The sequence below is a fragment of the Lissotriton vulgaris genome, chromosome 4_1 (genome assembly GCF_964263255.1).
Source record: "Lissotriton vulgaris chromosome 4_1, aLisVul1.2, whole genome shotgun sequence".
Taxonomy (NCBI): Eukaryota; Metazoa; Chordata; class Amphibia; order Caudata; family Salamandridae; genus Lissotriton; species Lissotriton vulgaris.
The window spans coordinates 1086836588-1086853148 of record NC_141691.1 but is presented as its reverse complement, the minus strand read 5'-3'; the positions used below and the strand labels follow the sequence as shown (position 1 = coordinate 1086853148).

Below are 16561 nucleotides of genomic sequence, written 5' to 3'. Positions count from 1 at the left end.
AGTAGCCGGACCGTGCGGTCCCCACCAATGTAATAAGAATGTTTTAAACGAACTGCGCATACTCCACCCTGTCCAGATCCAGTCCAGCTAGTTATGCCCTGGCTGCCTTCAGCTGTCTCCAAACCCTAGGTGCCCCAGTCAGACTATGCAATTGCTCGAACTCTTGTACCTGGGCTGCTAGGTTTGCCCTTACCTCCTTGCGCTCCATATTGTGGGCATCCGAAATTGCTATTACTTCCTCCGCACCACTGTTTTCATCGCCTCCCATACAGTCGGAACGGCTACATCAGGTGTGTTGTTAAGGGTGAAGTATTCCTTGATGCATTTAGTAATTCGTTGTTCTACCACCTTGTAATGGAGCATAGTCTCATTGAGTCTCCAACTGCCAGGTTGGCAAGGTCGCCCCGTCAGCTGTAGCTGTATCGTCAGTGCGTCATGGTCAAAGAGGGCCACAGGTTCAATGCTCACTGCTTCAATCACCCTGTTAATCTCCCCGTTCCCAGGAAATAATCTAGGCGGTCACACGACTTATGTGCGTGGAAGTAAAAGGTGTATTGCTTTGTAGAAGGAAATGCCTCCCTGCAGATATTAATCGGTCCCATTTCCCTTAGCCATTTCTTCCCGTCCCCCATTATCTCTCCCCATGGAAGTATGTTGCTTGTGACCTGCTTTTGTTCGCGCCCATGACTATGTTTAGGTGCCCCCCCCCCACCTGTGTCATACGGTTCTGTGGGGCTAGCACGTCAGCTAAAGCTGCCTGTAAGAATCTCTCTTGTCCCGAGTTAGAAGCATATATGGCACCTATCACCAATAGTTGACAGCCAAACTGGATATTGTAGGCCAGTAACCTCCCTTTTAGGGCTGCCACTTTCTCCTTTACTTCCCCCTTGCAACGGTTGGAGTTAAGAATGGCTACCCCCGCCTTCTTCTACCCCATGGAGGAGAAATATTGCTGAGGGAACGCCCTCGAGTGGATGCAATGACAGTCCTTGGGGAGGGGGTGTGTCAACGGAATTGGCGTGTTCTAAGTAGGATAGGATAGAGCGTCTTTTCACTGGGTTGTTGAGCCCCTTGACATTTAAAGTCATTATTTTCACTATCTCCTTAGCCATATTAAGTGGTTGCGGGCCAATCCATGCTGGCCCTTGACCTGCCGCTGATCCCAACCCCTAGATAAGCCCCTGTGTGCATCTCCAGGCTGTCCATGTGGGTATGGAGACCCCTGCGTGAGTGTCCTATGAGTTGAGTCCTTGGCAGGACTGCCCTATCTCTTTCTCCCCCCCATTCCCCCGTCTCTCCTATCACCTATCTCATCTCCCCTCCCTTTCTCTACCCCCTTGGATGTCTTGTTTCTTCGTTCACGCTGTAGATAAATATTATAGAATCGTTTTTAGCCTAATCGTTGTGATAATGGAATCCTGAGTGAATTTTCTATCGGCAGAGACACAACTATAACCACCAATATATGTAGTAGTTTGTTGTACTTTCTTTCACTATTTTGCGATTTTGAACTTACCCGTTTGCATCTCTTCCCTGAGTGACTCCATAACTTATACATTTCCTTTTATTCTATCAGTATCTCTCCCTTGTGGGACTCCACAACTTGCCGACTCCCTCCCTTTGTGTCCCGGTTCTCCATGACCCTTGCCTTCGAGGACCCTGTCTTTTTCTGTCCTATGTTCCCCCTCTGTTGACCTTCCAGTTCCGACCCTCCTCCTAACGCCCTGTTCCTTGTGCCCTTTGTCTAAGCACTCCTTCTCCCCTTGTTGGGGATAGATCCAATATTCATACCCTGGAGTCTCAGTGACCCCTCTGAGAGAGTCCATAGCGCCAAGGGAGCCACTCAGTTGAGGTATGGTAGGGCCCCCTTGCCAAAGCATTCCCTCTCCCCTTGTGGGGAAGGATCCAGTAAGTAGGCCTTGGAGTCTCAGAGACCCCTCAGAGAGTCAACTGCGTAAAAGGAACCTCTCGCAACGGAGATGTGGGAGTAATACCATTTCCCCTGGGATCACAGCTTACCGGACCTTGGACGCAGATTTTCTCGTCTACCAGTTTGAGCCCCCTCCATCCTCCCCCTCCTCTTTCATGCTTTGTCTCTCATCTTCCCCTACCTCTTTCATTCTTTGTCCACTTCCCCTGCTCCTAGCCCCTGTCCCCTGAATCTCTTTCCTTGCCTGCTTTTTCCCTTACGTATAAGTCTTTATTTTTTTCTCGACATAACATGCATCTACGCTGCCTAGCCCCCTGTCCCTTGTGCCCTTTGCCGAAGCACTCCTTCTCCCCTTGTTGGGTAAAGATCCAATATTCATACTCTGGAGTTTGTTACCCCGCTGAGAGAATCCAAAGTGTCAAGGGAGCCACTCACAGTTGAGGTTATGGTATGGCCCTCTTGCCAAAGCACTCCCTCTCTCCTTGTTGGGAAAGGATCCAGTAGTTAGGCCTTGAAGTCTCAGAGACCCCGCTGAGAGAGTCCACTGCGTCAAGGGAGCCTCACGCAACGGAGATGTGGGAATGATTCCACTTCCCCTGGCTTCACAGCTTACCGGACTTTGGACGCAGCTTTTACTAGTCCACCGGTTTGTGCCCCATCACCCTCCCCTCCCTTTCATACTCTGTCTCTCACCCTCCCCCACCTCTTTCCCTCCTTCATTCTTTGTTCTACTTCCCTCACTCCTACCCCCTCTCCCCTGAATCTCCCAAATACCTGCTCTCACCCTTACGTATATGTCCTTATTGTCTTTATCGACCTAACATGTAACTATGTAACTGTGCTTTGAAACTGTGTTATCTTGTAATTATGTAACCTGCAATTCTGGTCTGATACTCATGTGAAGCGCTCTGATACCTTTGTGTCTAGCCAGTGCTATATAAAACCTTTAAAATAAATAAATAAAATTCATTCCCAGGACTTCGTGGAGAAATGTGATATGAATATCGGACCCTGCACTCCCCCCTCCCTAACACCAACAAGCCCATCAATGAATACCCCAGTTATTGTCCAATAGCCGCGATGCAAGACGGCGCCTCCTTGGTGAAACAGTTTGTAGGGTGCATCCCGTGGCCGAAGGTGCTCCCGCCGCCCCAGACCACCCGCCCACCGACCCCCGGCATTGCTCTGACCCAGTTATCTGACCCCTGAGTCTGTTCAATCTCCAGCTCCTGGTCCAGACTCAATGGTAAGAGATGCCAACACCGCCTTGCGTTCCTGCACCATAGTCTCTGTGTTCGGCTTTAAGGAGGCCCCCGGCCCCCTCCGATCTCTGACCCGATGCCATTCCTCTCTCTGACCTTTATGTGTTTCACCAGGGGACTCAGCTGATTAAGGGTGTTCGATGCCCAGGACCTGGCATGCTTCCTGCAGCGTTCGAAGTTGCCGTAGTTTATCGTCTGTGATAATGGAGGCCACGTTCATAGTTGATGATATAAAAACAAGTTATACTCTTCCTGTACGGTGTCTTTCTTTTATTGTATGGTTTTCAGAGTAAAGTATATTGGTCCTTTAGTTTACTGCGACGTTTGTCGAATTCACAGGATCCTTCTTCTCCCTTCTCTCCTACAGACTCTTCGTTCCCTTTCTGGAACTTTCCGGTTTCCCCGCCATTCCTCGGAAGAAAACAAGGCTCAGGTAAGTCCTTTTAAATGTTATCTTCCTTTATTTCTTTTTCTCCTACTTCTTATCGCTAAGGTAGGGAATGTGAGGGAAAGACTTCTGTATCACCCGTCCGCCACCAGTGCACTTCCCCTTCTTTTTTTATAATGAAAACCGTTTTAACCCCACCCCCGCATTCACCCTTCCTCCCTTCTATTTCGCTTTGGTTTTGCTAATTTATTCGATCTGACCTGACCCAGTTATGACCCCGGCCACACACCTGAGAAAGCCACGTTCCTCCGGGAACGTGGCAGGGCACCAGGTCTTCTTTTCTTCTAGTCCAGTCACTCTCACTCTTGTAGTCATGCGTCCCAAGGACGAAAACTGACCTGCCATTTCTTCCCTCTTCTCCGGCTTCTTCAGCATCTTCCTCCCGATTCTTCCCTTCCGGAACGCCCCCTTCTGTTTCCGGTGTTCAATTTAAAGGGGCGCTTCAATATGTGCTTCCTCCTGCAGTTGTGTTCCGGTCACGATGGAAGTCAGCTGCGTTTGAGCTGCATAGTCCGGATCGGTTGTCACTGTAGGCTGTAAGGAAGGGAAAGAGGAGAAAAAGGGGGGTAAAGCGTCATCTTCCTTCTCTCCTACCCGTCCTATCGTATTCTGTGGGGGGCGCTTCATGTCACCGTCCCATTTAAAGATGATGCGAAAGGGGTGTCCCCAGGAATACAAGACTACCTGGTACGGAGATGTGTCCTGACTGGCCTTACATCACGGCATTTCTGCAACGTGATGGCTCCAAGGTCCTGTCATAATGCGAATGCGTGCCCCTGGTATGTTAGCTGATACAAGTCCCTTGCTCTTCGCAATATGAGGTCCTTGAGCTGAAAATCTGGGAGATAAGCAAGGATATCAGGGAGAGGCGCCAGTGCCCTCCGTTGCAGGTCCACTCTGGGAGCCCTGTCTATTTTGATTGCAAAGTCTTGCGATTCCTGCAAAATATAACGGAAGGGGCCTTGAAGAAACTGTAATGTCCGAACCTTCCCCGTTGGTGGGAACGCTTTTCACTCTGATTTTCCAAGTCTTCTGCGTGTGTTTGGAGGTCTATTTGTTGTGCTTGAAGGCGAATCACTTCTTGCTGGACCTGTTCCAAAAACAGAAAGGCCTGCTTCAGCGCTGATGCGAAATTCTTTTTTGGCGCTGTGCCAATAACCTCTTTCTCCGTAAATACCTTTACTCCCACCTTCCAACAGTGCCCCTCATCTACCAATGCCCCCCTCTAGTGACCTTCTCCTCGGATTCCCTCAAAGCCACACGCCACAAGTGCCCCTCATCTCCCCATAGCCCCTCCCCCTATTGACCTCCTAGGATTCCCTCAAAGCCACACGCCTCAAGTGCCCCTCATGTCCCCATAGCCCCTCCCCCTATTGACCTCCTAGGATTCCCTCAAAGCCACACACCACAAGTGCCCCTCATCTCCCCATAGCCCCTCCCCCTATTGACCTCCTAGGATTCCCTCAAAGCCACACGCCTCAAGTGCCCCTCATCTCCCCATAGCCCCTTCCCCCTATTGACCTCCTCAGATTCCCTCACTGCCACCCTCCAACAGTGCCCATTATCTTTACGTAGCCCCTCTCTCATATGCATTTCATTTGTCGCATAGCGCTACTCATATCAGTGTAGTGTGTGTCAGTACTTTACACAACGCACACATACAGATACAATGAATCATACAAGTATGTAAATCAGTCTATAGGGAATGTGACATAAGCCAATGAGGATTACAAGGTGTATGAATCACATGTCATCCATACTGGTGGGCGGGATATTTTAAGAGGGTTTGGTCTGGGGAAACACAACCTTAGGATTTAAAGAGTATTCCATGGGGGTCAGCTTTACTGATAAAAATGTATATCTGCCCAAACATACTCATTTTAACAACATTAGAATAATGAAAGACTGGGGAAGTTCTAACTATATCACAAAACCAAAAAAGTGAAGTTCTAACTATTCATGTTTGTATGCAGCTCTTAGATGACAGTTCATTGGTTACTGTCCTATGTTAGGATTGTAACTTCTGAACTGCAAGTAACACAAGGATCTCTGTGACAAAGGCAGTAGCCCACGGAGCTATCCAGGGCTTTAAGTGGGCCGGGTCTCACTGGGTCTGAGCACCGGCCGTTTTTTTTAAGGTGCCTCGAAGCGGGTCTCTATCGGGCTCTGTTTTGTTAGCTGGTCACAGGTAGTCAGTTTTTTTCCGAACTGCAGTGACAGCAGTCTGCTGTCACTGCAGTCCGGAAAAAAAGTGCCAGGGCACAAAACAGAGCCCGATAGAGACCCGTTTCTCGACAGCAGGCACATCGATGTACCCTGCTCACACTACTCACAAGTGGAATGTTACGGCATGACGTCATGCCAGGTGAGCGTTTAGGGGGAAGGGAAATCCTTTAAAGAAAGTCATTTTCTCACTGGATTTCCCTTCTCTTTTTGAAACTCAGGAGCAGCAACATTGTTTTGATGTCACGAGTGCTTCAAGTGGAAGCTTTTGCAATTATATACAAGCCATAGTTGCTGTTATTTATCTTATGCAACTAACAACCATTGACAAAGCCAATAGTCCTGACTTGTAGGTATGATGTTACTAAAGTATCAAATACCTGGATGCAACAACAGAAACAGCAAAATACAAGTCGGGACGCACACTGCTAAACACAGATTTTTAACGTACTGTTTTTAAGCCACGTCCTCAATTACATTGGCCACGCTCCTTTGAGAGACCCCCCAGTTTTTTCATTCCACTCAAAGCCCTGGAGCTATCCACGTAAAATACAGTTCATCTGCATTTGAAAGCTACTAACAGACAAATGATTGCTCACCAGCAGGATTATTAATCACCAGCGTTATCTGGGCATTTTGTATTCTTATTGTTGTCCTGCATCGGCAATGATAATGATAAAAACTGTTTAAATGAAGCACACACTTATGTGTCCTGCTGGGCCTGTGCAAATTTTAAAAAGAAAAATATATAGTAACACATTCTCTTACCTACTCCATTAGTCAAACTTTGTGTCACTGCCTTATGTGATAAGCCATTGCAGGGGTCAGGAAAGGTGAATAGGAATAAATAAACTTTTTTTCTCCTGCGCTGCATATAAAAATAAATATCAACGCAGCAGGACAGTAAGTAAAGGTTACCAAAGGTTACCCTTGTCAAAGAAAGGATTTGTCGCCTTTCGCCATGCAGAGATGAACGGGTGAAAAAAATAAACAAAGCCTCGTTAACATATACACAGTCTTGTAAAGACCTGTGAAGTACTCGGGGGCGGCTGTGATCATCTCTAAAACTGTCTGTGTGTGTGCGCCCCTCGGCCCGGGCTGACACATGCGACGGGGGAGGGTTGAAGCACTTAGATCCCAAAGACGCCTGCCTTCAAGCCCTCACTGCCAAAGATCCTGTTTGGGTGGGCCAGGCTCATGTTTGGGTGGGCCTGGCCCACCCGCTGGAACCGGGCCTGCGGAGCCCCTGGGAGGTTTTGAAGGCGCCTCCTGGCGCTGGATGGCCGTTGGCAGCTGCGCTGCTGCGCTTGATACCGCAGGGGCTGCTGTGGAGTGTAGTCCTGCACACCCCCAGCTCCCGATCCTGCTTTCCTGCTCCCTCTTAGCCTCTTCCGATCTCTCCAGTCTCTCGCCCCCTAAGGAGGACTCCCAACTACGCCCTCAGCATACTGAGAGTGGCCGAGGACCTTTTACTTTAATCTGAGGGCACTGGAGGTGGAGCCAAAGGTCGGTCTCTGGAGCATAGAAGGAGTCTGCGGGGCCTAAGCCTGAGCAGACACCTGCTCAGAGCCCTCTCTCTCTCGGCCTGGGACGGTTAAGATGACAATCCGAGACCTGGGGTGATGTCTGGGGTCAGAGGATGAAGGTCACCACACAGACAGAGGATCCTTCCACCCCTACAGCTGCTCGAGTATGTATTTGAAGGAAGTGCCAGGCTTTCGGGATGCCATTATGCATGGGGAGGCTTATCCTTGAAAACAAAAGCTAGACAGAACATAATTTCTGGGTGTGAACAAAAGAGGATTGCAAAGAAGAACGCTACATTACACACTTCAAAGATAAAGATCTAAAAAAAATCCAACATAAAAATAAAAGGTACTTGGCTTAATACAGAACAGCATCCAATGAAGAGTCTCTCAGGGAAACAGATCAACACGTTGGAGGAACAACAGAAACTCAGTTGGGAAAAGGTATTTTAAGCTACACTCATTAGTTGCACCCGACACCTTTGTCTGTTTGAGTTAATTCTATTAATAATAGAATTGACTCTTCTTCTTGACACTAAAAAAAATAAAAAATTGGCAGACTCTAAAAACATAAATTGTAGACCTTCTAAATCAAGTCTTCAAAGTGGGGGAAGGGGGTCATTTTTGCAAATTTGAATAAAAGTGAACCAACCTTTATTATCTGCTGCTATAAATCCAAGAATGTTTTCATGACGGAGCATTACTGTTTGATAAATTTCTGCTTCTCGAAACCAAGAGCGTTCTTCCCTTGAAGAGAATATCTTTACTGCCACTTCTTCTCCTCTCCATTTACCTCTCCAAACTTCACCAAACCGACCTTTTCCAATGCTTTCTTGCAAAACAATTGTTCGTGCAATTGTTCTTTGAACAAGCAGTGGTAGGCCTGGAAACACATTTAAATAAAAAAAAGAAGAATTTTAAGTTACAGTGGAGAAAGGACAAAACAGAAATATATACAATGCCTTTGCTACTCTTGCTGGTAATTTATATTGTCACTTTATGGGCCACTCTACTATTATGCAGTATTGCACAATACTAAGCAAAAAGTGGTTAAAAAGTACTACTGCTCAACAGTGGCGTCACTAGGGTTGGTGTCACCCGGTGCGGGTAACTCATGGTGTCACCCCCTTACGACTTACCGCATGGACTCGAGTCTCCGCAATGACGCTGAACATCCTGTGATTATACGCAAATAACTTAATTTCCCCGTGCCTATCAAAAAATGAATGTGTCTTCATGTAATGCAACTGGTGCTATGTAAAGCACTCTGATACCCGATTCGGGTCAAGTTTGCGCTATATAAAACTCTGTAAAATAAAAAAATAAAATGCAATATTACTTAACTCGTAGTCTGTCGGCTTCAACCACCCGCCCCCCTGCTCATACCTCTGCAAGCCGGTACTGGGTCTAACTCGTGAATGTACAGTACCATAGCTGCCAAGGTTTCTGATTGCTAACGTGTGACATTTTCATAATTGAAGTATAATTATGAGTGACATTCAACGACTATGAGTGACACTTTCTCGCAAGCAAAATCAAGCAATGAAGAAGTGCAAAACATTTAAATAACAGACATTACACCCATTTAGGCAATGAAAAATTCAGATCTTGAAAGTGCTGTAAAGTGGTAGAAATGGAAGGGCACTAACCTAGTAAACAGCAGTAGCTCACAGATAATCCTCATAAAATACAGTTTTGTGAACGTGTGGTTCATGTTCTTTCTTTCCTTCCTTCTCCCCTTTTATCCTCTTTCTTGCTTTTTCCCTCCTTCCCATTGTCACATTTTTCATTTTCGTCTCTAGTAAACTTTTTCTTTCTCTTTCCTCACTCAAAAGTTAACAGTGGTAAAACGGGTTAGCCATGTGGCATCATTTGGGATCAAAGCGTGCATGATGTTACTTCCGCTACCCCAGACGTTTGGACTGACACTTTATAAATCTAACTAGTTCCTCTGTATGCTAATAGCACCAAGAGGCCTTGTTGATCCAGAGCCCCTGTGCAGGCGTCTCTCGGAAAGGGCGCCGTAAGCTGCCATCGACCCTGGCTGACTTTAGCACCCCGTTCAGGACACAAGCACAGCTGTCCACGTGAAGCTATTAATGTATATAATTGGTCTAGCTACTGCCAGAGAAGGTGATCAGGAAGGTGCAGCTAAACCTGCTCGAGCAATGTACTGTAATAAAAAAACGTCTCTGGAGCGTCCAGGCAAGGAAGCACTTTCCTGGCTCCATTCATTAATGGTATTGCCCCTTTTCTGCAGTCTTGGCCACGGTGCCCTGCCCCACTTTAAGTAGAGATAGGTCAGTTGCCCTCGCTCACTGCCTGCACCCTTCGAGCGCTGGTGTGTGAAAGCTGCCGCCTGATACGCTCTAATTCGGTTTTGCAAGGTAAAGGTGATGGCGATTATGCATTTAAACTTGTAGCGCAGCAAGTAAAACAAAATGCTGCACAACCATTCAACGTGCCCCCAAACAGCCCCCACTTTCGTGTAATATCGGTGAAAACACCGTCCTGTGCATAAGACCCAGCAAGGCCTGCAGGCAGCCAAAATAAACAAAGCAGAAACCACTGACCCGCACAGTATCTGGCCTCTTGGAACTCCGGCACTGCAGTGCCGCCTGGGGTAATACCGCGCAATCAGCACAGCGCGACTACCCTTCAGCCCCCTAAGCACAGTTATTCGACTAGAGTACTGTCTTGGAATATTTGTTGCACAGTTTCCTTCCCTGGCATTTGCAATTCGGGGCGGCGGTGACTCGGCAGCGCCCGAGGCCACTCAGGTGCCTGGTGCCATGCTGCTGAATGATGCTGCCCGTGAGAATTACGGTTCTCCTGCTGTGTTTTTATTACACAGCGAGCCAGAGCAGCGTAACCAGATTGGTGTCACCCCCATGATGGGGTGACACCCGGTGCGGTCCGCACCCCCCGCACCCCCCTAGTGACGCCGCTGCTGCTCAAGTCAACTTAATCGGGTCACTAATGTTGACATTACATTGAAATATGTTTAGTGTATCTATGTTAATCTTCACACCCAGTTAAAGAAAGTATATGCTACAAAACTGCATAAAAATATTTTGTGATTTTACAATATTTAGAGTCCACAAATTAAAATAAAGGAGACAACTGTGAAACTGGAATTATTTCAGTTAAATATATTCACTGTGGACATTATAGGGTTAATATCACAGTCGAAATGTCACTGGACTGACTGGTGAGGTGACAGTTTGGCATGCTGAGGAGGAAGGTGGGGTGCGAGGTAGTGGCTGGGGACAGGGGAAGGGAGCTGTGGGGAGATGGTGACCTTGTCCCCGACCTTTTAAGGAATCAGATAAACCTCTAATTCTTCCGATATTAGCTCCTCTAAATTGAGCTTTCTCCTCTTTCCTGTCTGGGGTGTATGAGACTGCTCTGGAAGGGCTAGTTGAACTATCAATCAATAAGCTTTATTCGGTTGAAACAAAGCAACCATAAAAGCACAATACAATTTTTAAAATACATTCATATCAATACATGATAAAAAGAGATACCATACCAAAGAATAAATGAGTTCATACATACAATAGATTCACCACAGTATTACAAAAGGTTTTTAAATTATGCGAAAGTGCGGAGTGCATTAGCAAGGAATTTCATTTGTTTAAAAAAAGGGGGATACAACCCTCGCTCAATCTAGATGTAAACAGTCTAATCATAGCAACTTTCCCACACTTAATACCGCCTCCCCTGCAGTTCTCCTGGACTAGCACCAACTATGGTAATAGACAACCCCAGGCATCAGGATTTTATTATCAGACCATTCAAGGATCAGTTTATCAGGTCAATACACCCAGTCTGTATCGGAGAGTACAGAAAAACGATTCCGAGTGAGTAAATTATAATTGCTGAGTGTATGGCCTTTATTGCCCCTACAGTGATTCTTTTCTGTCTTTAATCTTACTGGGGGCATGCATGCGGTTCTGGGGTAAAAGTCTCTCAATTCCCTTAAAACTATTGGGCCGTCATCCCTTTGAGGCTGCCAGCCTTGCAGATAAGGGACAACACGGGGATCCCTAAAATTTACGGGGATCCCTAAAATTTACGAGGATCAGATCACCCCCTATATCTTTTGTTAGAGGACCCAACCATTTCACCCTTCTGACGTTCAAAATTTTCCCGACTATGTTTGGTGGGAGGGGCCTGTTCTTTGTTAGCCAGAAAGATAACTTATTTGCTAATTCCGCTTGTCCCTCGATCTTTCCGTTACTTAATTCGGGCACACCTGAAAGAATGCATACAAATGGAGCGGCCTCCGGCGGTAGATCAATTTGATTGATTTTTCTTTGCCTATAGCCATTGTTGGAGAGAGTCCCCACTAAGGGCGTTGGATCATTGGTCGACCGTACTCTGTTATCAGAGCTCTGTGGTATTACCATTTTTGGTGTTGTCTGCCGAGTATTGGATGTTAGTAGCTTTTTAGGTTTTATAAGGGCAGATGACTGCGTTGGGGGGGTACTGCTTTGTGTCAAAGTTATTGGGAGATCGGCAGTGGCTGGGGGTTCTACCTTGTTAGCTCCTACCAGACTTTCTAAAAGGATTGCATTTGCCTTCATAGTCTCTTCTATAGATGTTACTTTTTCCCCTATTACCATAATTTTTTTAACCAATGGGGATATTAAAGATTTAACAATAAGTTCAATCAGGGCCAATGGGTCAGTTGGTATGATAGATAGGGGAGAATCTGAAGTTGAGCATGCCCTGAATGATTTCGGGGTATTGCTAGTGGCTGAGGGGGAACTTGCATACCGCTTTCTTTTAGTAGGGGGGAGTCTGAGGGTTAGTTATTAGAAGAGTGCTATCTTTAACTGAAGTTAGAGAGGGGGTTTCCAGGTAGATTACTTTAGAATTGGGTGGTGTGTTATGCTTAGGACTTATAATTATTGGGGCACCTGTTTGTTTATTTCCCTCTTCAATCCAGGTGTGATTAGTTTTACAAAGCGCGTTAAGTTCTTCCAATAAGGATAGTGATTGGCAGTAGTTAGCTGTCACCAAAGGGGATTCACGACTGGATTTTGAATTGTCCAAACTCCTATTCCCAGGCACCCCATGGGAGTTAGTTATATTTAAGGTCCCTTTACCAGCCATAATGTGGGTTGTTTTTATATATGAGAGAAATATGGAAGCAACAACAAACACCAGTGCTGGGCCAATGTACAATGTCAATAGTCCTTTTTCTGTTAGCCCAGGTGTGAGTCAAGGCAGTCACTGTTAAGAGTCTATAAGTTTTACCTCCTTTATCCAGTGGATGGCAGGTGAGATGCAAATGGGGTGGCCCTGCCCTGCCTCTTGCGGCCTCTGAGGGCCACAGAGGGCCCACCCTTTGCCTGGGCTTAGCCCGGCGCGGTCCCACGCGCGTCCCGGAGGAAGCCTCCTCTTTTTCAGCGCCTCCGGGCGCGCAGGACCAGGAAGTGACCCGCTCGGCCTGCTGGGAGCTGTAGTTCCCCGGCGGCCGTGCAGATGGATGTCTACGGCGGCGGGGGGAACAAGCAGCGTGTGGGCCCCAGCAGCGGCGTGTGCCAGGTAAGTCTGTCCGCAAAAGCCCCCCGCTCCTCACTGGGAGCCTCCTCTTTTTCAGCGCCTCCGGGCGCGCAGGACCAGGAAGTTACCCGCTCGGCCTGCTGGGAGCTGTAGTTCCCCGGCGGCCGTGCAGATGGATGTCTACGGCGGCGGGGGGAACAAGCAGGGTGTGGGCCCCAGCAGCGGCGTGTGGAGTGTGCCAGGTAAGTCTGTCCGCAAAAGCCCCCCGCTCCTCACTGGGAGCCTCCTCTTTTTCAGCGCCTACGGGCGCGCAGGACCAGGAAGTGACCCGCTCGGCCTGATGGGAGCTGTAGTTCCCCGGCGGCCGTGCAGATGGATGTCTACGGTGGGGGGGGGAACAAGCAGCGTGTGGGCCCCAGCAGCGGCGTGTGCCAGGTAAGTCTGTCCGCAAAACCTCTAATTCTTCCGATATTAGCTCCTCTAAATTGAGCTTTCTCCTCTTTCCTGTCTGGGGTGTATGAGACTGCTCTGGAAGGGCTAGTTGAACTAAAACTGCGGGAGCAAATCCTGGCGCCAAGGGAGTCTGTTGGTGTCGAGCACAGCCAGACCCAAAGGTTGGTGCCTCTTTTGACTTCCCTCAGGGCTCGAAGTCTGACTCCCTAAGAAGAGGTGCTCAGCCTCAAAATGTAAACACTGATCCTTGAGTGAATGTGGAGGAACCGAGGTTCTAGTGTTTATTTTTAGCCTGTGCTCTCGTGCAATTAGATTTCCTCCCTCTCGACCTTCGATACGTCAGTGAACAAAACCTCAGCCCATCCATCTCCTTACGCAATGTGGATACCTGAAGAGCAACCCTCTTTTTGTTCTGTATACTCGAAATCCTCAGCCCTCTATGGATGCAGAGTTTCGGATGAGTCTTGAAACTGAAGCTTGTGTTGTTTCTAGCAGCATTCAGATGCTAATGGATTGTCTTTTGTACTTGAATGTCTTACACACTGAGCAGGTCAACTCCTCATGGTCTAGAGAAAGGTAAAAGCTACAGAACCAATACTGGTAGCACCACAGAAATTTGAAAGGCATTCCTCCACAACACCCTTCCCCAACAGTCATGCTCACAACTACCTAATTTTAGTCAAATAATCCTCATTGAAACATTTCAAAGTGGTATTCAATGTAGTCATCAATGTGGTAGAAAGCTCTGTTGCTGTATATATTCTATGACTGCCACTATAGGTCCTTGAGAAGTTGTGTATGTTCCCGGGAGAAATGTCAATGTTCCAGAAAGGTGTTGATGGTACCAGAGCTGGAACTACAACTTCTGAAGCAGATAGCCAAAAAAAACAAAAAACAAATCAACGTTGGTGTCTATGTCCTGATGGATTCGGGGCCAAAAGAAAAGTCAAGATATCTTGTGGGGTTCGGAACTACTTCAAAGAAATACAATTTACAAACGCCGGAACTCAACATTGGAAGGAAGGAGAGTGCAAAACATATGTAACTATGCAACTCATTCAAAAACCAGCATTGTTCCCACTTCATGGAGAAATAAATGATGAGCTAGTGGTTGCACAGATATTTTAGCCTGCCTAACTGCTTGTTCTTGTCTTGCATCATGTAGGAAAGTGGAGTTTCAAGTGCCAATGCTGGTTAGGCCTCCCTCACCACATAACACTAACACAATACCACAAATATGGTCCTTGGAGTCACAATAATAAATCCTCTGCTCAGTTCTTGAAGTGAAGCCAAGAGCAGTCAGACTACTACATGTGTTAAGCATTTCAGAGTACCAATAAGGACGATAAGTAATTGACAACTGAAAAGAAATCCAACATCAATTTGTTGAGCAAGCAAGCAAGCAAGCATTTTCAATGCAGTAGGTCTCGCAATTGCGAGATCTGAAGCTATTGGCAATGTAAATGATAATGCCTTTTATTTATGTGTTTTTCAAGGCAACAAATATATAAAAGGCATCGTCATTTCTAATGCTAATAGCTCAAACTCTCGCAAATGCGAGACCCCTTTAATGATGGCTGCGCCCTATTCTTTAGACGCTGCTCGTTGTATTCAGGTTTCAGTGAGCAGCGTCTAAAGAAAGGGGCGTGGCCAACATTAAAGTGAAAGTGCGCATGGGGTGCTTTTACACCACAAAGTAAAAAAAAAAAAAAAAAAGCTTTTGTGGCGCGGACGCTGAAGTGAAAGCGGTTGCACTGTAAATTAAATAAATGCAGCTGCTAAAGTGAAAGCGGACCACACCGTAACTCAAATAATTAAATAAGTGTGGCCTCTATAAGTAAAGCTGACCGTAACGGAAATTCAAAAATACATGACTAATAACAAAATAAAAGGTGGCGGCATGCTGCGACGTCGTGGGTGGAATAGGGAATATCATTACAGAAAATAGTGCTAATCAACTAGATGAAGCAGACCATGTTAACAACACAAGTAAAAAGTCCATTCGTTATGGAAGGTTACAAATGCAGACAAGGCGGTACATAGGAGGGGCTACTAAGCCTATCTACAAATGAAAAAAGCAACGATTTTGAAAGGACAGTAACAGTAGCCAAATCAACCAAAACACTATGCCATACCTCAATACAGCGGTTCTAGCGAAAATAATAACTAGTATTTCAATTAAAATACATGCACAATGGCGATACATTCGTAAGGGACAAGGATAATGCAAGTGGAAAAAATAAGTTCTCTACACAGCTAGATCTGATTATTATTTATATACACAATGGAAGTATAAATCACTTTGTAAATTCAAAAAGCAGTATACTTTGTGCAGTTAATCCCCAAGTGAAACATGGAACCATAAGTGAATATATACATTGAATTGCGTACCACACAAAACTGAATGGTCACTTCTTGTACATATGGAAACCCTTTTTCTACGCAATTCACTGTATATATTCACTTATGGTTCCATGTTTAACTTGGGGATTCACTGATCAGATTATCAGAAACTTATGTTTTCCACCTGCATTATCCTTGTCCCTTACGAATGTATCGCCATTGTGCATGTATTTTAATTGAAATACTAGTTATTATTTTCGCTAGAACCACTGTCTCCCAATATAAAACAATTACCCTGGTGCTTTGTGAGTAGGGTTCCCCTGTAATCAAGAGTGATACCTCAATACAGCACGCCTCACAGAGCATCACATGCGCTGCCCAGGCTCAACCTAAAAACGGCCCCACCAGTCCAAAACCACACCACCAGGAAAATGCCAGGTGCCCGCAATGGACATTCTGGCCCTGTTTCTGCCCTGCCTCTGCCTCTTTGAGGGAACTGAACATGGACTTTGAGGGAGCTGAACACAAGCTTCAGAACATCTACTGGGAGGAAAGGGGAGGCAAGGGGTTGTCCAACCTGGATGCCGGCAAGTGGGATCCATGCCAGATTTCCAGGAAAACTACTACGTAAATTAGATTTGGTGTTTGCAAATGTATCTTTTGTTGATATTCTGATAAATCTAGTACACTAGCGGCTTCTCTTGAGCTGAACAATGCCTGCTCTCTCATGCTTGCCTGCCGTCATGTGCACAGGCACACTAAAACCCTCTGCTGCACACAGCAGAGGGATTTCGCCCCAGGAGGGTGATCCCCAAGCAGGGATCCACCCACTCGTCACCATGGAGGGTGGAGCGGACCCTTA

General features: G+C 46.6%; 1 protein-coding gene across 2 annotated transcripts in view; it reads right to left on the bottom strand.

The window, feature by feature from the left end:
- The window catches only part of LOC147722897 (TGF-beta receptor type-1-like), a 1593949-nt gene that overhangs the window by 1040114 nt on the left and 537274 nt on the right, over window positions 1-16561 (bottom strand). For both annotated transcript variants that reach the window (XM_086965305.1, XM_086965306.1), the window contains exon 4: window positions 8042-8272. In XM_086965305.1, the coding sequence (XP_086821431.1) occupies window positions 8042-8272 (231 nt within the window). The remainder of the gene's footprint in view (window positions 1-8041; window positions 8273-16561) is intronic.